A 22,500-nucleotide genomic window follows, 5' to 3' on the forward strand; every position below is an offset into this window, starting at 1 on the left:
TGTCGTGTGTATGTGTGTGCATGAGTGTGTGTGTGTATAGGAGTGTGTGTTTGTGTGAGTGTGTGTGTGCATGAGTGTGTGTGTATAGGAGTGTGTGTTTGTATGAGTGTGTGTTTGTCTGTGTGTGTGTATGAGTGTATTTGTGTGTGTGTGCATGAGTGTGTGTGTATAGGTGTGTGTGTTTGTATGAGTGTGTGTTTGACTGTGTGTGTGTGTATGAGTGTATTTGTGTGTGTGCATGAGTGTGTGTGTATAGGAGTGTGTGTTTGTCTGTGTGTGTGTGTGTGTGTGTATGAATGTATTTGTGTGTGTGCATGAGTGTGTGTGTATAGGAGTGTGTGTTTGTCTGTGTGTGTGTGTATGAATGTATTTGTGTGTGTGTGTGCATGAGTGTGTGTGTATAGGAGTGTGTGTTTGTCTGTGTGTGTGTGTGTATTTGTGTGTGTGTGTGTGCATGAGTGTGTGTGTATAGGAGTGTGTGTTTGTCTGTGTGTGTGTGTGTATGAGTGTATTTGTGTGTGTGTGCATGAGTGTGTGTGTATAGGAGTGTGTGTTTGTATGAGTGTGTGTTTGACTGTGTGTGTGTGTATGAGTGTATTTGTGTGTGTGCATGAGTGTGTGTGTATAGGAGTGTGTGTTTGTCTGTGTGTGTGTGTGTGTGTGTGTGTGTGTATGAATGTATTTGTGTGTGTGTGTGTGCATGAGTGTGTGTGTATAGGAGTGTGTGTTTGTATGAGTGTGTGTTTGTCTGTGTGTGTGTGTATGAGTGTATTTGTGTGTGTGTGCATGAGTGTGTGTGTATAGGAGTGTGTGTTTGTATGAGTGTGTGTTTGACTGTGTGTGTGTGTATGAGTGTATTTATGTGTGTGCATGAGTGTGTGTGTATAGGAGTGTGTGTTTGTCTGTGTGTGTGTGTGTGTGTGTATGAATGTATTTGTGTGTGTGTGTGCATGAGTGTGTGTGTATAGGAGTGCGTGTTTGTATGAGTGTGTGTTTGTCTGTGTGTGTGTGTGTGTGTGTGTGTATGAATGTATTTGTGTGTGTGTGCATGAGTGTGTGTGTATAGGAGTGCGTGTTTGTATGAGTGTGTGTTTGTCTGTGTGTGTGTGTGTGTGTGTGTGTGAATGTATTTGTGTGTGTGTGTGCATGAGTGTGTGTGTATAGGAGTGCATGTTTGTATGAGTGTGTGTTTGTCTGTGTGTGTGTATTTGTGTGTGTGCATGAGTGTGTGTGTATAGGAGTGTGTGTTTGTCTGTGTGTGTGTGTGTATGAGTGTATTTGTGTGTGTGTGCATGAGTGTGTGTGTATAGGAGTGTGTGTTTGTCTGTGTGTGTGTGTATGAGTGTATTTGTGTGTGTGTGCATGAGTGTGTGTGTATAGGAGTGTGTGTTTGTCTGTGTGTGTGTGTGTATGAGTGTATTTGTGTGTGTGTGCATGAGTGTGTGTGTATAGGAGTGTGTGTTTGTCTGTGTGTGTGTGTATGAGTGTATTTGTGTGTGTGTGCATGAGTGTGTGTATAGGAGTGTGTGTTTGTATGAGTGTGTATTTGTCTGTGTGTGTGTGTGTGTATTGAAATGTTTTATGTTTATTTCACTCTTTGTTTAAATGGTCATATTTTTAAACATGTAATAATTTGTATTTTTATAATGTATTTCCATAGTTGAATATTGAAAGTCTAGTTCTGGGACTAAAACAGTCAAATATATACATTAAAGGGTAACACGTTATTTGGAATGTCCCCTACAGATATTAAACTACAGAGAGTTTCAACATTCGGTATCCTCTACAGATCTTTATTAATGACCTACTTTGATGAGAAATAAAGCAAAGCATATTTGATGCTTTTTATGTTTTATAAACGGCGTGAGCCCGTAGACATGGCACGCACACACACAGACGTTTGTTGGGTCGTAACCCCTCTGTGTGTTATTGCTGAGCACAATTTCATCAGCAGAATTCAATAATCCCCGAGCTGATACGATTACATCACAGCATTCAGTTACGCTCCGAATTAAAGGAAAACATTTTACGATTTACGGCTTTGAGAAATGAATCTGTCGCCTTTCCAAATAAATCATTCCAGAAGGCAAAGAGCTTGAAACAATGTGTTTCTACTCCTCTTTTTGACTTTTCTGTGTACAAATATCACGTCCACGACCTTCTTTTAGACGACATTTACGGTATTAGGAATGTACTTAATGTAAGCCAAGTGCGGTAACCAAATGAGTTTTTAAACTAATATTATATTCACTTTTTGTTGAACATTAAGATTTTAGGATCACATGTATACAGTATGAATGCATATATTAGTAGGTAATATTTGCTCATTTAAATAATTTTGGAATACCCAATTCGCACTACTTAGTAGGTCCTCGTGGTGTCCGCCACGTCTGAGACCGTCAATCCGCGCATCTGATCACGTGACTCGTTGTGCATGACACCGCGGAGACTCACAGCATGTGGAGGCTCATGCTACTCTCCACGATCCACACACAACTCACCACACGCCCCATTGAGAGAACCACTAATCACCACCACGAGGAGGTTACCCCATGTGACTCTACCCTCCCTAGCAACCGGGACAATTTGGTTGCTAAGGAGACCTGACTGGAGTCACTCAGCACAACCTGGATTCAAACACACGACTCCAGGTGTGATAGTCAGTGTCAATACTCGCTGAGATACCCAGACCCTCCCTAGCAACCGGGCCAATTTGGTTGCCAAGGAGACCTGACTGGAGTCACTCAGCACGCCCTGGATTCAAACTCGCGACTCCAGGTGTGATAGTCAGCGTCAATACTCGCTGAGCTACCCAGACCCCCTCAATGTTCGCTCATAAAAGCTCATAATATTAATACAAAATTAAACAAATGCTGTTTAAAGTAGTTGCGTGTCACATATTGCATGACACGGGGAAACTGCTTGACTGTATCTGTGTAGAAAGTCACACACTAATTAAATGAATGATTTAATTATACGAAGTTTACATGGAAAACCGGGAATGATCAAGACGTTTTAAAACGGCCTGGAAAGCATCATGGAGACGGCGTGTAATGTAAGCAGGAGTATGACAGGTGTGTTCAATCTGACGTGTGTTTTGTGTTTTGTGTTTCAGTTACAGACAGAAACTCAGTCTCAGTGCGGCTGTTTACTGCTCGTGTCTGAAGATAATCATCAGCTCTTCTGTCAGGTGACGCACACACATATGCTTCTCTAATACGTCCCCACATATTACTGTTTCACCTCCTGAGACTTGAGCGTGACGGCTGTGTGCATATTCAACCAGTAGCACCTAATAAATATGCCAAACATTTCTACAGCAAATCGTTTCCCTAATAATGTACGTCCTCATATGTGGACAGCGGGACTAAGTTGTACTGTATTGTACAGTGATGACTAAATGTATATTAAAATGAAGTGAAATGACCCACAGATGAGTTTATAGTTGATTCAAATAACAAACATGTTTTTTCTACTTTTGAGGAAATGTAGTTCCAGTGTGCACATATGTGGACATCATGTTTATCAGCGTGTTGACACGTGAAAAATGAACAGATTATTTAAAGCGGTGTATCAAATGAAACTAGAGACTCTCCTCTTTACAACCAAACAGGATTCACTGTTGTTGTGTCACATGACTCATGCGGCAGAAGTTTAACCCTTAAATGACCGTCTAGAGTCTCGTGAACAGCATTCAGTCGCTTTATATTCATTTAAATTATGCGCTGCATATAGAGAAGCCAAAATACAATGTCCACGCATGTGTACACGGGGTCACACGAGGTTAACTTTATTCTTACATTTATTATTCTAGTTCAGATGAGTTTCATAGTGTTTACAGATTTGCAGTTAAGACGACTAGCAGACAAACCGTTCAGGACATGTTGTACTGCGTTACACAGAGCTGGAACAGTGTATTGACCAATCAGCATCCAGAACCACAACTATATGTTATATAAATTAGATGTTTACTTTTGACACACACACACACCCGCGCGCGCATAAACAAACACACACTCATGTTTTCAGTGTTTCTCTGCAGGTTGTTGGTGATAAAGTTTTAGAAGAAGAAATCAGTTTTCCAGTAAGTTTTCTTTTTTATTATTTTTTGTGTGTTTGTAAAATATTGTTTTTTTTTTTACCAGATCTATGTCAGATATATTATCTGTCTCTCTCTCCCTGTCTGTCTGTCGGCAGCTCATGTTTGGGCGGTTTGGGCAGGTGGTTGAGACAAAGAAATCTATTACACTACAGGATGTGAGTCAGGTCAGTCAGACACACACACAAACACACACACACACACACACACACACATACACAAACACACACACATACACAAACACACACACACTCACACACACACAGACACACACACAAACACACACACACAAACACACACACATACACACACAAACACACACACACTCATAGACACACACACACACACATAGACACAAACAAACACACACACACACACACACTCACAAACAAATACACACACACACACACATACACAAACACACACACACAGACACACACAAACACACACACACACACATACACAAACACACGCAAACACACACACACACTCACACACACACACACACTCATAGACACACACACACACATAGACACACACACACAAACAAACACACACACATAGACACAAACAAACACACACACACACACACATACACAAACACACACACACACTCACAAACAAATACACACACACACACATACACAAACACACACACACTCACACAGACACACACAAACACACACACACACACACATACACAAACACACACACACACGCAAACACACACACACTCTCACACACACACACACACACACTCATAGACACACACACACACATAGACACACACACACATAGACTCATACTCACAAACACACACATACACACACATACACAAACACACACACACTCATAGACACACACACACACATAGACACACACACACATAGACTCATACTCACAAACACACACACACACACACATACACAAACACACACACACACTCACAAACAAATACACACACACACACATACACAAACACACACACACTCACACAGACACACACAAACACACACACACACACACATACACAAACACACACACACACGCAAACACACACACACTCTCACACACACACACACACACACTCATAGACACACACACACACACATAGACACACACACACACTCATAGACACACACACACATACACAAACACACACACACTCACAGACACACACAAACACACACACACGCACACACACGCAAACACACACACACACACACACACTCATAGACACACACACACACACATAGACACACACACACACACACACACACAGACACACACACACACACAGAGACACACACACACAGACACACACACACACACAGAGACACACACACACACACAGAGACACACACACACAGACACACACACACACTCATAGACACACACACACACACATAGACACACACACACACACACACACAGAGACACACACACACACACAGAGACACACACACAGACACACACACACACACTCATAGACACACACACACACACATAGACACACACACACACACACACACAGACACACACACACACAGAGACACACACACACAGACAGACACACACAGACACACACACACACACAGAGACACACACACACAGACACACAGACACACACACACACTCACAGCTGCTGTCAGTATGTTCATGCTAGTGCAGGAGGTTGTCAGTGAGTGCAGCTGATCGTTCTCTATTATCAGCACAGACGGTTCTCTCGTGTTTTCCATTTTTTTGAATAAGCTGATTTTTTGTAATGATTTAAAAACACTCAACGGTGCCCGTAAATCCATTTCCCCACAGCAATATGAGAACAATAATATGCAACAATATTAAACGTTGATGCAGTTAATGTAGAAAGAATGTTTTTAATAAACTTTTCAAATGAATTTTGATTTGAGTTTTATTTATTAATTGTTTGTGATGTCCAGGACCAGTTGAAGTGGATTTTCGGGGATTATCCCAGACCTGTTTGATACGTTTGGGGCTTTACTTTAAAGTTTAAATATTACTGAAACTAAAAGGTCCCACTAACATTTGCCTCCGCTTCAGACACGCCCGAAGATCAAAAGTGCTTTGAATCGCTTGAATACTCTCTCTGTCTCTCAACAGGAGGAACGGGGTTTATTGAGCAGTTTGTTGGGGTTCAAGCCGAACTCAATGCTGTGTGTGCCTGTGATCAGTCAAGCCACTGGACAGGTGGTGGCGCTAGCGTGCACCTTCAACAAGCTGGGAGGAAACAGGTCTGTGTGTTCAATTATCAAACTTTGTGTACTATCACGAAAATAATCTGGTGTCAGGCCATTTAAATAATGCAGCAGGAGTCTAAGATACATGCGACACTAGCGGCGGGTCCAATAGGGGGCGCTATATAATAATACAAGTTTACGTTTAAAATGTTTAAGGCTCCGTATATATAAGTCATGCATATGAGGTGTCATTTGAAAGATTAGAATCTGTACTTTTCATAGATAACATCACATCTGCATTTATGCTGCTTAAAATAACTAAATAAGGCCTCAAACAGTCACATCGATAATTAGCGCCCCCTAGTGGTAATGGGTTAGAAATATTTATATCAAAATAAAAGTCCTTCACATAGCACATATATGGTCATGTCATATATCAAATGAAAGCTCTCATTCTTAGGAATGTAACTGTATGGATCATTTTGTTGCATTAATATGACAGCTCAAATGATTTTAAAAAGACTCACAAAGTGAAATATGAATTGTGTAAGTCATCAAATACAAACATCTCATTTATGCTCCAATAACTGCTGCTGTAAGCCCTAAATAACCAAACACTTTATATCTGCTTTTACATTAAATTTGGCATTTTTCACTTGTCTGTGAGCTTGTGTGAATAGTCCAATGTTATATCTTAAATATCCAGAACAAAATATGCCATCCAGCAAGAAAAGCATGCCAAACAAATCATTGTAAATATAGGATTTTTGAATACTGATAAATGTCCATACAGCATCACAAAGGGGAGGATCTCAGCTTTCTAATGACACCTAGATTGAGTTTGTAGTCCACTCAGAGGCCGAGATATTCACTGAAATAATAAAATAACATTTGTATACTAATGACACATATTTGAATGAACGTGATTCAGTGGTGAAACAAACGAATAATGGATTAATGGATTAATTACAGGAATGTTCCAGGTTCAATGCAAGATGAGCTCATCAACAGCATTTGTGGCATAATGTTTTTACCTCTGAACAGAATTTAAACTTTCCCATAAACAGACAATATCTGTGTTCCAGTGAGACACTTACAATAGAAGTCAATGAAAGTCAATCCGTAAACGTTAAAATACTCAGTTTCAAACGTTTAGACACAAGATGTGTGTGCACAGTATTTTATTGTCAACTTTATCTTTTGAGTTTGTCATCAGCTGGAAAACAACAGACAAACATAAGCATGTGGATAAGCGTGTATGTGTGTGTGTAAGTGGGAGTGTGTGTATGTGTGTGTGTAAGTGGGAGTGTGTGTATGTGTGTGTGTAAGTGGGAGTGTGTGTATGTGTGTGTGTAAGTGGGAGTGTGTGTATGTGTGTGTGTAAGTGGGAGTGTGTGTATGTGTGTGTGTAAGTGGGAGTGTGTGTATGTGTGTGTGTAAGTGGGAGTGTGTGTTTGTGTGTGTGTAAGTGGGAGTGTGTGTATGTGTGCGTGTGTGTGTATGTGGGAGTGTGTGTGTGTGACTGTGTGTGTATATGTGTGTATATGTGTGTGTGTGTTTGTGTATGTGTGTGTATCTGTGTGTGTGTGTGTGTGTTTGTGAGTGTGTCAGTGTGTGACCATGAGTGTGTGTGTGAGAGTGAGTGTGTGTGTGTACGTGTGTGTTTTTGTGAAAGAGTGTGTGTGAGTGTGTGTGTGTTTTTGTGAGAGAGTGTGTGTGAGTGAGTGTGTGTGTGTATGTGAGTGTGTCAGTGTGTGACCGTGAGTGTGTGTGTGAGTGTGTGTGTGTGTGTGAGAGAGTGAGTGTGTGTGTGTACGTGTGTGTTTTTGTGAAAGAGTGTGTGTTTTTGTGAGAGAGTGTGTGTGAGTGAGTGTGTGTGTGTATGTGTGTGTGTGTTTGTGTATGTGTGTGTATCTGTGTGTGTGTGTGTGTTTGTGAGTGTGTCAGTGTGTGACCGTGAGTGTGTGTGTGTGTGAGAGTGTGTGTGAGAGTGAGTGTGTATGTGTGTGTTTTTGTGAAAGAGTGTGTGTGAGTGAGTGTGTGTGTGTGTGTGTGTACGTGTGTGTTTTTGTGAAAGAGTGTGTGTGAGTGTGTGAGTGTGTGTGTGTTTTTGTGAGAGAGTGTGTGTGAGTGAGTGTGTGTGTGTATGTGAGTGTGTCAGTGTGTGACCATGAGTGTGTGTGTGTGTGAGAGTGTGTGTGTGTGTGTGTGTGTGAGAGTGAGTGTGTGTGTGTGTACGTGTGTGTTTTTGTGAAAGAGTGTGTGTGAGTGTGTGTGTGTGTTTTTGTGAGAGAGTGTGTGTGAGTGAGTGTGTGTGTGTGGGTGTTTTTGTGAAAGAGTGTTTGTGTGCGTCTGTGTGTGTGTGAGTGAGTGTGTGTGTGAGTGTGTGTGTGTGGGTGTTTTTGTGAAAGAGTGTGTGTGTGTGTGTGTGTGTGTTTGTGTGCGTCTGTGTGTGTGTGAGTGAGTGTGTGTGTGAGTGTGTGTGTGTGGGTGTTTTTGTGAAAGAGTGTGTGTGTGTGTGTGTGTGTTTGTGTGCGTCTGTGTGTGTGTGAGTGAGTGTGTGTGTGTATGTGAGTGTGTCAGTGTGTGACCGTGAGTGTGTGTGTGTGAGAGTGTGTGTGTGAGAGTGAGTGTGTGTGTGTACGTGTGTGTTTTTGTGAAAGAGTGTGTGTGAGTGTGTGTGTGTGTTTTTGTGAGAGAGTGTGTGTGTGTATGTGTGTGTGTGTACGTGGGTGTTTTTGTGAAAGAGTGTGTGTGTGTGTGTGTGTATGTGTAAGTGGGAGTGTGTGTGTGTGTGTGTGTGTCTGTGTGTGTGTGTGTATGTGTAAGTGGGAGTGTGTGTGTATCTGTAAGTGGGAGTGTGTGTGTGTGTGTGTGCGTCTGTGTGTGTGTGTGTCTGTGTGTGTGTGTGTGTGTCTGTGTGTGTGTGTGTATGTGTAAGTGGGAGTGTGTGTGTATCTGTAAGTGGGAGTGTGTGTGTGTGTGTGTGTGCGTCTGTGTGTGTGTGCGTCTGTGTGTGTGTGTGTCTGTGTGTGTGTGTGTATGTGTAAGTGGGAGTGTGTGTGTGTGCGTCTGTGTGTGTGTGTGTATGTGTGTGTGTGTACGTGGGTGTTTTTGTGAAAGAGTGTGTGTGTGTGTGTGTGTATCTGTAAGTGGGAGTGTGTGTGTGTCTGTGTGTGTAAGTGGGAGTGTGTGTGTGTCTGTGTGTGTAAGTGGGAGTGTGTGTTTGTGTGTGTGTGTGTGTGTGTGTGTTTTGTACTGAGGATGTTTTAGTGTCTCACCCTGTAATTTGTGTCTGTGTTTTTGCACATTGAAGGATAAAAGAAATTGCTCTGTTTTTGGTCTTTCTCGTTTATTTTCATTGGTCGGTCAGTTTTGACCATGAATACCAAAGTGTCGCTTTATTTATTTTTATATACGACCACGTAGACTTATCGAATCAAGCCCAATTATTATTTACATGTTTATGTTCAGATGGTAAATTGGAGGAAAAGTCACCAAGTCTTGCTCTACTCAGATAAAGCAAACCATTTTTATTCAATTAGGAAAATGTGTTTTGATATAAAAGACAGAATGTCACAGGAGGGTTTTACATGAGTATGGGACTAGCCGAAAGGAATGTTTCAACATGAATCAACACATGGCTGTCGATTGAGCAGAACTTGTATCGAACCCGGAATATTCCTTTCAAACATTATGAACTGATTCACATAATTGTGCTGCTGTTATATGTTGTTATGTAGTAACTTGTTCAACAGTTCAGCGGCTGTAGTTTCACTCAGATTCACATGATTTATTAAACTGTCTGTGACGTTTCATGAACGATGTTCTGTAGTTACTCAGACGGTTTGTGCTTCGCCAGCAGCTCACGGATCTTGGCGAGTGTGTGAAAGAAAGAGAAAGATCATTCGTTCACTGTTGACAGTGTTTCATATATCTGTTTCTGTACTGACTTGTTTTGGCAGGATTGTGTGGAAAACAGTCGTGCCTTTAAAACCTCCTGACAGGTGAAATTAAATCCTTTGACAGGAAACACTTTCAAACCGATAGTGAACAATGTGTCCAGAACTTGATTAAAGGTTTTCTGCATGTGTGTGTGTGTTCGGGTACATGGATGTAATTAAGCATGTGATTCATTTTTTTTACTAGGGATGTCGATTTAACACATTCCTTCCGTGCGATTACTTATATAAAAAAAATTATGCATAAACATATTACGCAATTAAGAAAGAATATTCCTTCCATCGGAGCAATTGAAGCTTGTAGTAGCACCTGTTTTCAGCAGGGGGCAGTGAGCGAAACTCCAGCTGCGCACACAACACATTCAGACCACGACGGGAGAAAGGTGCCCGAATTGTTCCTGGAAGGCCTTACAAGCTCTATATATGATTAGGGATGGGGGCGGGGTTAGGGCCTCGGCTGCCTGCCAGGAACAATTCCAGGCACCTTTGTATAATGGGCCACTTCGGCTACGTCTATATTAATCCGGATACATTTGAAAACGGCGATTTCGTTTCAAAACGCTCTCCGTCCACACTAAGCATTATTCGTCCCCGCTGAAACGTATGAAAATGGTTAAATAGTGTCACAGCGCTGCATGTACGGCCTGAAACGCAATTGTTCCGTCGCCGGACACCAATTCCAAGTAAACTTCCCGTCGCCTTGGAAGGAACACAATGTGAAGGTTATACAAAGTGACATTTATTTTTTAACAATGTGATCAAAGTGAGTATCATAACACGGGCCGCCATCTTGATTGTTTTGGTTGGATAGGTCACATGACTAAAAATGCTTCATCGTTTTCCAAAGCGTCCGTTTTCACAGTCCACACTGCAACGCCAAAACGGCATTTTCAAATGTATCCACTTTGGATTGCGTTTTCAAAAAGCTACGTTTTCGAGGACAAAAACGCGATTTTGTCTGCAAAAAATGGCCAAACGAAAAGGTATTAGTTTGGACTAGGCCTTAGCTTGACGTTAGCGACAGAACACGATGAGGAAGTTTTCTTGTGTTCAAACACTTCTGTTGTGTATTCATCGCAGTTCATGTAATTAATTCGGAAAAAATTTGAATCGATTGACAGCGCTAGTTTTTAGTTTTTTAGCTATTTTTTCCCAAAGCTATTTTGGGAAAAATCAAACAAACAAATAATATATGAACTGTAAACCAGCATTCTAATCTAGTGCATTATTTTAACATTAGAACATTATTAGATCTTTTACGCAAGAATTTCATTGATATGTTTATTTAATTTTCATGTTTACTTGATGCTGTGAAATAACAAAATCTCACAAATCAGGGTTTTTAATCCATATTCAGAAATATCCCAAGTTTTGGTAACAGGGTTGCACAAGTTACAGTCTTCATTTAAAAAAAGTTTCACGTTAAACATCAGCTTATAATATTTAGTTTGATCTCCTGAGGTGGAAAAAACATTTTTTTAACATTTACCCTTTAAGCTGTGTTGACCAACACAAAAATAAATATCGTTTGAAAGTTTATAAGCTGTACTTTATAATGCATGTAGACATTATGACCAAAACTGAACAAGTGCTTTAAAATCTGCAGATAAATCAGAAGTGTTCGTTTTGATCATTTATTAAAAAATTTAATTGCACTTTACGTATTTTTGTAATCGGTAAAAACATCAAACTGATCAAATATTCATGTGTCATATGTCGTTGGAAAGATCTCAAAGAGTAAAATACAACCAGATTATTTGTTTTACTCACAGATGAAAATATAGCGAGTAACAGCTAAATATATGTCTTTGGGTTGCTTATATGCCGCGTTTTCACTTATAACTTCACAAAACAATAATGGAACATAAAATATCACATTTCATTATTTAGAGTCTGTGATTATCTTTCAATGGAGTCCACACACAAGATAATCAGATGTATAGATCATTAGATAATCCACATGAAGCACAATGTTACATATGACCACCAGGAGATGGCGCCAAATACATGACACAGACTCAATGATGACTCAAATGACACAGAATGAAACTCATTCTGTGAAATCTCATGACTAAAATCATGTGTGCATGCTATGCAAACCTTTAGTCATTGTTGTGTTTGCATGTGTAATTAGTTCTTATGTACAATTATTATCTTTTATTTGTTTGGAGATGTTTTTGGACACTATGATCAATTATATTTGTAATGTTGGAACTTTTGATTGCTTTGGCGCATCAACACAATATTATTCTCAGATACAGTCGACATGATTGAGAACAAAACAAAAGCTGTTTTTCGGAGCCACATTATTTACACCCAGAGATATTTAATGTCAAATCAGAAAAATAAGAAAAAAATACATTTTGGCTCAATTATTTGTGATTTTTTCAGCAGTTTCTTAGATTGAGAGTCTCAGAATGTATCATAATCTACAGTATGTCATTAAACAAATTGCAATGTTTTTTTTTCTTTACAATGATACCAAACACTTGACCCTTGTTTTTGTTTGTTTTGTTTTGTTTGTTGAGTTATGAGCCTTTAATTTTGTGTACGCCACTGAAACAGGAACTCTATAAAAACGGCTTCAGAGTTTAAAGGGTTAATGGACGAAATACCGAAATCAGGGTTTTAATATCATATATTTATATCCCACATTTTGGTAACCGGGTTGCACAAGTTGCAATCCTCATGTGAAATAAGTTTCACATTAAACATCAGCTCATAATATTTAGTTTCACCTCCAGATGTGATTGAGGATATTTGATGTTTTTCCCCCTAATTTCAGTGACACTATTTTGTTCCCCATTCGAGTAAAGTGCTTCATAATCTGTGTTTGTGTGCAGTAATATCAGGTGTGTGTTGTTAAAAGATTTCCTCTGTGTGTGTGTGTATGTGTGATTGTGTGTGATTGTGTGTTTGTGTGTGTGTGATTGTGTGTGTGTTTGTGTGTGATTGTGTGTGTGATTGTGTGTTTGTGTGTGTGATTGTGTGTTTGTGTGTGTTTGTGTGTGTGATTGTGTGTGTGTGTGTGTGTTTGTGTGTGTGTGATTGCGCGCGCGTGTGTGTGTGAATGTGTGATTGTGTGTGTGTGTGTATGTGTGATTGCATGTGTGTGTGTGCGTTTGTGTGTGTGCGATTGCTCGTGTGTGTGTGTGTATGTTTGTCTGTGTGTGTGATTGTGTGTGTGTGATTGCGCGTGTGTGTGTATGTTTGTGAGTGTATGTTTGTGTGTGTGTGTGTTTGTGTGTGTGTCTACAGGTACACGGAGGCCGATGAACACGTGATTCAACACTGTTTCTGTTACACGTCGACGGTTCTCACCAGCACACTCGCCTTTCAGAAAGAACAGAAGCTCAAGTTTGAGTGTCAGGTGAGAAACTCCTGAGACCAAGAGAAGAAACACACATTTATTTGATTTTCTTTGGAAATGTTTTTAGTACAAATGTTCCCCTCGGACACTGAAACTGATCATAAAATCCTGTTTACCTTCATGTGAGTACTTATGACTGTGTTATGAAACTTGAAAATAAGTCTAAGCAGCAAAACACACCAAACAAATGAAAACAAACGAGAGCTTTGTGGGTTAGCACAGAAAGAGAGGTTGATGGAGTGCAGTCGGGCAGTTTCACAAGTATCTTGTGATGAGAACTCCCAGAGTGCACCAGAAATAGCACTCAGTGCCCTGACCTTTCATAATCTCTCATGACACACACACACACACACACACACACACACACACACACAGCAACAACAACAACTGCCATTCACCACTAAGTTGTGGTGACGTCACCACAACGCTTGTGCCAGGCTATGTGCATGTTTAGGCCACGTTAAGTGTCGAACGCCCGCTGGCAGGAGGTCACGGGACCGATCCATCAGGTGACATGGGTCGACTGACTGAGATGACTGGCTGATGCACCAACTTGCTGTGCTTTAGCCACGCTCTGCTTGTTGTTGTGAGCGTCGCTCCGCTGCCCTCCGTTGTTGTTGGAAGGTGACTGCCTCCAACTGGCCAGTAGCGTCCTTCACAAGCCTCCTCCAAAGAGGCCGATCTTGACACCGCTGGTACCAGTCATCGGCAAGTCCACTCAGCTCCACATCTACTTGTACCACATCACTCCATCTCTTTTCCAGCCCGTGCCGCGCCCGCTTAGCCCCCTCTATCCGGCCGAACAAAAGCTGTTTAGGCATGTAGTGGCCGGGCATGCAGGCTACATGACCCAGCCAACGCAACCTTGCCTGCCGGAGGAGCTCACCGATGGGACTTTGTCCACATCTTTCAAGGATTTGTGAGCTCCTCACACAATCCAGCCTGGTTAAACCCAGGATGGATCTTAGGCAGGCCAGCCTAAATGTTTCTAACCAGCGAAGATGTTCCATTAGGGGGGTCCACGTTTCGCAAGCATAGAGAAGGGAGGGAATGACCATGGCCAAGAATACCTGAAGCTTTGTGCGGAGCGACAAACCGGGTAGCTTCCACACAGCGATACGCAACCGATGAAAAGATAATGCCGCTCGACTGATTCGGAGTGAGACCTCTGCTGTCAAACCGGAGCTGGTCATAAGCACACTTCCCAGGTATGGAAAACACTCCACTCTCTCCACAACTGCCCCATCACCAATTGGGAGCTGTGGGGGTGTAGTGTCCGATGGTACATAATAGCCAGGCAGGTGCTTAGTTTTGATTGGGCTGATGGTAAGGCCCCATCTCTTAGTGGCAAGCGCCAGGTTCATCAGCAGCACCTCCAACTCATCCTCTGGGTGAGCAGCAATCACCAGATCATCAGCATACATAATGTGGTTGACCAATAGGGAGCCATCCCTTGACCACACCCGGGCATCGATCAACCTCCCATTATATCTGTACCAGATGGAAATTCCTCCGGTACAGCCATCGAAGGCTTCACGAACCACCTGGTCGAAATAGATATTATATAATGTGGGAGCCAGAGGACATCCCTGTCACACTCCAAGGTGAACAGGGAATGGCTCCGACTCCCAGCCACGTAGATTTACCCGGGCGTGCTCGCCATCGTGAAGGTCCTTAATGATCGCGAGCAGCGGGTCTGGGACTCCGAAAGCACGAAGAACAACCCAGAGCCCAGGCGTACAGATGGTATCATAGGCCTTGACCAGGTCAATAAAGCAGAGATGTAGGTCTTGCTGGAATTCCCTACACCTCTGCTGTAGCAGATGGACATAGAGTTTCCTGAAACCACACTGGGGCTCCGCAAGTCTCTCCTCAGCGTGCCTGGCAAGGCAATGTTGAATAATCCATGCCAGGACCTTTCCCGGCACACTGAGGAGCGAGATGCCCCTATAGTTGTTACAATCTGTGTGGTCCCCCTTTTTAAAGAGAGAGACCACCAGGGGATCCTTCCAATCCTGTGGAACCTGCCCAGTGGTCCAGACTGTTGTTATGATGTCATGTAGGGCAGTCTGTGCACAAACACCACCCTCCCTCAGCATTTCACTGGGGAGATCATCTCTGCCCGGTGCCTTTCCTGGTCTCAGGCTCCGGATCACCTTCAGTACTTCCTCCAAAGATGGCACCTCAGCCAGCCACCCACAGAGAGTGACTTCTTCCTCCAATATTTGAGGCACCGCAGCCCCAGCAGGGTCATCCCCACTTTGTCCCACAATGTTTTCCAGGCTGAAGGACTTCCCCTTCCCCAGGACCTCACAGAAATGCTCAGAAAATCTGCAAACCTGTTCCTAGGGGTCAGAGATTGGATCACCGTTCTTTCCCCTAATGATGGTAATAGGTGTGGCGCTGCAAGTAACTTTCTTGATAGAATTAAAGAGTGATTTTATCGTGGGCCATTGAGGCAGACTCCATCTCCTCAGCAACCCGCAACCACCAACCATCCTTGCAGCACCTCACGGCTCTCCGAACCTACGAGCGAAGGCTGCGGTAAGCCTCCTCATTCTCTGACATGGGATGCTGTAGATGATGAGAGTGGGCCTGTTGCATTTTCTCAGCCAGCCTGAACACCTCCTCTGTCAGCCAGGGTTTCTGAGGAGGTCTGGACCGTGTGCCCAAAACTGCCGTTGCAGTTACATGAGCCACAGCCTTAAACCTCGCCCATTCCCCCACGACATCCGGAGGAGTGGGGGATGATGCCAACCCCAGAAGCAAGCGATGCTGAAATTGTCATTTGCAACTTTCATCAGCTAGCATAGACCAGGCCACTATGGGTTTGAAAGGGGTCCTGGGTTTACACCCACCACCGGATTGGAAGAATGGCAGGTGCATCTTACAGATGACAAGTCGATGGTCAGTGGGCAGATCAGCTCCACGGTAGGTCATGGTGTCAAGGACATGTGCCCGCATCCGCTCTTCCATCACTATGTTGTCCAGCAGATGTTCTTGCTTGGACCCGGCATGCATCCATAATGTTGTGTGGATGCGCCGATGCTAGAACAGTGTGTTAGTAATTACAAGCCCATGGACTGCACAAAAATCTAGCAGCCTCCTACCGTTGTTATTGAGCTGATCAGGCCCACGTCTTCTAATCACTCCAGACCAGGTGCTAGCATCATGACCATCTCGGGCATTGAAATCACCGAACATGATGATTCTATCCCGAGGGGCCACTTTAGCCAACACCTGTGACAGGAGGTCATAGAAGGCATATGACTCATCAGTCTTTCCCGCATCCCTCCATGGATGTTCATCTTCGGTGGGGGCATAAGTAACCACGACCACTACTCCTCGCCCCTGGTTGATGGGAAGGCGAACCCAGAGTAACCTGGGGCTCACAGCATCCCACACCTCACCGCCACGCTCCCACGCTCCCTTTATTCTTTTGTTCAGCAGAAGAGCCACTCCCTGTTGTTTGGTAGTCTTGTCATATTGGCAAGAGCCAGAGCCAGTCCACCGGACCTCCTCAACACCACAGAGATCCAGGCGGTACCGGTCCAGATCCCGACAGAGCAGTGGCAGCCTCTCCTCCGCTGTGAGCGTTCAAACATTCCACGTGGTCATCCATAGTGGCTTTTTGTTGTTTCTGGAGCAGCCCCAATGGTGAGGATTCAGTCTCCTGGCTCTACCAGATGGAGTTTGGCCAGGAGACGTCATAGACGCCTGTCCCCCCAGGGCCTCCGGCACTAGCTTACTTAAAGTTTTAATTTGTGGTTTAGTGGTAATCAGTAAGAAGGTGAAGGGGTTACCAGCCCCTCGCACCCATCCAGAGCCCCCATTTGGCCGCTGTGGTGGCTACAAAGCGCCATGACCAACAAAACCAAAAAACGGGGAGGGAACAGTCTCTATTCGCCCTCCCCCCCATGGCGCTGCCCATGACGTTGCCCATCCGGTACCACGCGGAGGTAGGGGGTTGTTTTGTCAGACCACACACACACACACACACTCACATACACACACATACTTGTGTCTATCTTTGTGTTTTGTATCATATTTGTCTCATTTTTGTTCAGGCTCTGCTGCAAGTGGCTAAAAACCTCTTTACACACCTGGGTGAGTCAAACTAACATAAAACCGGTTTGGATTTTTAAAGGATTATAAAGATCAATTCGATTTCTGTTTAGGATTTCAATCAAGTTCTTATTCAGATTTGTGTCCATTTATTTAGAAATCTTGAACTGAATGAATTTCATGACGTTTGTTTTCTTTGACATTGTGAGTCTGATTGAATGTGATCAGAGATGCTGTAAAATAATACAAAGACAAAATGTGTTTTTATAAAGCACTTGCAGTCCCAAAACCCACATTCAATTTCTCCATAGGAGAATCGATTTTTAACAATAACTTAAAAAGTTTTAAAGGCGGAATCTGTGTATCTCAGCGAGTATTGACGCTGACGATCACACCTGGAGTCGTGAGTTTGAATCCAGGGCATGCTGAGTGACTCCAGCCAGGTCTCCTTAGCAACCAAATTGGGCAGGTTGCTAGGGAGGGTAGAGTCACATGGAGTAACCTCCTCGTGTTAAAAAAGACAGATCTACCGTGATCTCCAAGGTGAGAGCAATAGTACATTCTTCCGTTGAAGTCATCAGTCCACGTTATTTCATCGCGTTTAATAGCACAATTCCTAGTGAAGAACTACACTACCCATAATCCTCAAGAGAGATCCACCAATCAGAGAATCACAGCAAACAAACCGCGTCTTACTCTGAAACTACATTAACAATTTGCATTACATTTAAAATATGTTTGAAAACTTATAATGAACAACTTTAAATATAATTTTCCATAGTTTTTTATTCTAATACACCATTACGTAATGCATCATGGGATTGTAGATAATTCCCTCATAAGACGTTTAGTACACATGTATCTTGTATCTTTGTCATTTTGTCTGAAACTGAACTTTTGAGCAGATTTTTGGAGTGAACGCACTTAACTGCATATAGAGTTATAGGATGCACCCTTGCTCCCTATTTAGTGCATGACTTAACCTCCAGTGTGCTGTCTGTCTGCACTGATCTCAGAACAGTTATAGAGAGATATAGGATGCTCCCTTGCTCCCTATTTAGTGCATGACTTAACCTCCAGTGTGCTGTCTGTCTGCACTGGTCTCAGAACAGTTATAGAGAGCTATAGGATGCTCCCTTGCTCCCTATTTAGTGCATGACTTAACCTCCAGTGTGCTGTCTGTCTGCACTGGTCTCAGAACAGTTATAGAGAGCTATAGGATGCTCCCTTGCTCCCTATTTAGTGCATGACTTAACCTCCAGTGTGCTGTCTGTCTGCACTGGTCTCAGAACAGTTATAGAGAGCTATAGGATGCTCCCTTGCTCCCTATTTAGTGCATGACTTAACCTCCAGTGTGCTGTCTGTCTGCACTGGTCTCAGAACAGTTATAGGAGAGTTATAGGATGCTCCCTTGCTCCCTATTTAGTGCATGACTTAACCTCCAGTGTGCTCCATGTTGTTCTGTCACATGACTCCGTGCACTGAAGGTTTAACCCTTTACTGACAGCACAGAGTCTCCTGAACTGAGATCAGTTGGTTTAAATGAAATATAATTATGCGTTGCGTGTAGCAAAGCTAAAAACCAAAGTACACGCACGTGGACGCGGGTCGCTCGAGGTTTAAAGAAGACTTGTGAATCCGTGAGTGCTAAAAGAGAATTGTTAATGGGATTGAATTGTAACTTCAATCACTAAATTCGTTATGATTTCCATCCCTTGCTCGTCCCTCAGTTTGGAACCATTTCACTCTTTTCCCATATTGACTGTCTTTGAGTGACAACACATTTATATTTGTTTTGTTTGGGATATTTCTTTTTTATCACCTCATATATCAAAAGTAACGGTCCAGATTCCATTATTCAAGAATTGAATGATGCTGTTTATTTCACTGTTATGAAGTCATCTCTCTCTCTCTCTCTCTCTCTCTTCAGACGACGTGTCTGTATTATTACAGGAAATCATCGTTGAAGCCCGAAACCTGAGTGACGCTGAGATGTGAGACACACACACACACACACACACACTCACACACACATACAGACACACACACACACACACACAGACACACACACACACACATACAGACACACACTCACACACACACACACACACACACAGACACACACACTCACACACACACACACACAGACACACACACACACATACAGACACACACACTCACACGCTCACACACACACACACACATACAGACACACACATACAGACACACACATACAGACACACACACTCACACGCTCACACACACACTCACACACACATACAGACACACACGCTCACACACACACAGACACACACACACACTCACACACACACACACACACACACACACACACACACACACACACAGACACACACACATACAGACACACACACTCACACAGACACACACACACTCACACGCTCACACACACACACACACATACAGACACACACATACAGACACACACACTCACACGCACACACACATACAGACACACACACACACACAGACTCACTCACACACACACAGACACACACACACACAGACTCACTCACACTCATACACACAGACACACACACACACACACACACACACACACAGACTCACTCACACACACAGACACACACACACAGACTCATTCACACACACACAGACACACACACAGACTCACTCACACACACACAGACTCACTCACACACACACAGACTCACTCACACACACACAGACTCATTCACACACACACAGACACACACACAGACTCACTCACACACACACAGACTCACTCACACACACACAGACTCACTCACACACACACAGACTCACTCACACACACACACAGACTCACTCACACACACACAGACTCACACAGACACACACACACACTCACACAGACACACACACACACAGACACACACACACAGACACACACACACAGACACACACACACACAGACACACACACACAGACACACACACACACAGACACACACACACAGACACACACTCACACACACAGACACACACTCACACACAGACTCACTCACACACACACAGACACACACTCACACACACAGACACACACACACAGAGCCTTGGTCTCAGGACTTAATTATGTGTTTGATCATTTTGGGATGCATCCAAGCCAATTCTGAACCGTTCAGCGCTCCGTGTGTGTTAGCATGACAAGAGCAGCAGCCTCATAAATATAAATGAACTCAAATCAAATATTGTAACATTTAATGAAAACAATTACACAGAAACACATGCACAGCAACTGTCTATGCTCAAATATTAGCAAGAAGAGATGAAACGCAGCTGAGCGGATGAACGGATTCACAAACACGTGGAATATTATTGTGTTTCTCTCTCAGTTGTTCTGTGTTCCTGTTGGATCGAGTCAGTCATGAACTTGTGGCCAAAGTGTTTGATGGAGGAGTCGTGAGTGATGACGAGGTATGAAGTGTGTGTGTGTGTATATGAGTGTGTGTGTATGTTTGTGTGTGTATGTGTGTGTGTGTATATATGAGTGTGTGTGTGTATGTTTGTGTGTGTATGTGTGTGTGTGTATATATGAGTGTGTGTGTATGTTTGTGTGTGTATGTGTTTGTGTGTGTATATGAGTGTGTGTGTATATATATGAGTGTGTGTGTGTCTGTGTATATATGAGTGTGTGTGTGTGTGTATATATGAGTGTGTGTGACAGTGTGCGTGTGTGTATATATGAGTGTGTGTGTGACAGTGTGTGTGTATATATGAGTGTGTGTGACAGTATGCGTGTGTGTATATATGAGTGTGTGTGTTTGTGTGTGTGACAGTGTGTGTGTATATATGAGTGTGTGTGACAGTGTGCGTGTGTGTATATATGAGTGTGTGTGTGTGTGTTTGTGTGTGTGACAGTGTGTGTGTATATATGAGTGTGTGTGACAGTGTGCGTGTGTATATATATGAGTGTGTGTGTATGTTTGTGTGTGTATGTGTTTGTGTGTGTATATGAGTGTGTGTGTATATATGAGTGTGTGTGTATATGAGTGTGTGTGTGTTTGTGACAGTGTGTGTGTGTGTGTATGTATGTGTGTGTGTATATATGTGTGTGTGTGACAGTGTGTGTGTCTCTATGTGTGTGTGTGTGTGTGTGTGTGAGTGTGTTTGTGACAGTGTGTGTGTGTGTGTATGTATGTGTGTGTGTATATATGAGTGTGTGTGACAGTGTGTGTGTGTGTGTGTATATATGAGTGTGTGTGTATATATATGAGTGTGTGTGTATGTTTGTGTGTGTGTGTATATATGAGTGTGTGTGACAGTCTGTGTGTGTATATATATGAGTGTGTGTGTATGTTTGTGTGTGTGTATATATGAGTGTGTGTGTATATATGAGTGTGTGTGACAGTGTGTGTGTGTGTATATGAGTGTGTGTGACAGTGTGTGTGTGTATATATATGAGTGTGTGTGTATATTTGTGTGTGTATGTGTTTGTGTGTGTATATGAGTGTGTGTGTATATATGAGTGTGTGTGTTTGTGACAGTGTGTGTGTGTGTGTATATGAGTGTGTGTGTGTTTGTGACAGTGTGTGTGTGTGTATATATGAGTGTGTGTGACAGTGTGTGTGTATGTGTTTGTGTGTATATGAGTGTGTGTGTGTTTGTGACAGTGTGTGTGTGTATATATGAGTGTGTGTGACAGTGTGTGTGTATGTGTTTGTGTGTATATGAGTGTGTGTGTGTTTGTGACAGTGTGTGTGTGTATATGAGTGTGTGTGTGTTTGTGACAGTGTGTGTGTGTGTATATGAGTGTGTGTGTGTTTGTGAC

At 42.8% G+C, this 22,500-nt stretch overlaps 1 protein-coding gene across 1 annotated transcript in view; it reads left to right on the top strand.

The window, feature by feature from the left end:
- The window catches only part of LOC127629453 (cGMP-dependent 3',5'-cyclic phosphodiesterase-like), a 238,692-nt gene that overhangs the window by 199,589 nt on the left and 16,603 nt on the right, over positions 1-22,500 (top strand). Inside the window, exons 10-17 of the mRNA XM_052106558.1 lie at positions 3,116-3,190; positions 4,043-4,084; positions 4,198-4,266; positions 6,221-6,351; positions 13,518-13,629; positions 17,697-17,736; positions 19,625-19,688; positions 21,065-21,146. Coding sequence (XP_051962518.1) covers positions 3,116-3,190; positions 4,043-4,084; positions 4,198-4,266; positions 6,221-6,351; positions 13,518-13,629; positions 17,697-17,736; positions 19,625-19,688; positions 21,065-21,146 — 615 coding nt within the window. The remainder of the gene's footprint in view (positions 1-3,115; positions 3,191-4,042; positions 4,085-4,197; positions 4,267-6,220; positions 6,352-13,517; positions 13,630-17,696; positions 17,737-19,624; positions 19,689-21,064; positions 21,147-22,500) is intronic.

Source organism: Xyrauchen texanus, chromosome 36 (assembly GCF_025860055.1).
Source record: "Xyrauchen texanus isolate HMW12.3.18 chromosome 36, RBS_HiC_50CHRs, whole genome shotgun sequence".
Classification (NCBI taxonomy): Eukaryota; Metazoa; Chordata; class Actinopteri; order Cypriniformes; family Catostomidae; genus Xyrauchen; species Xyrauchen texanus.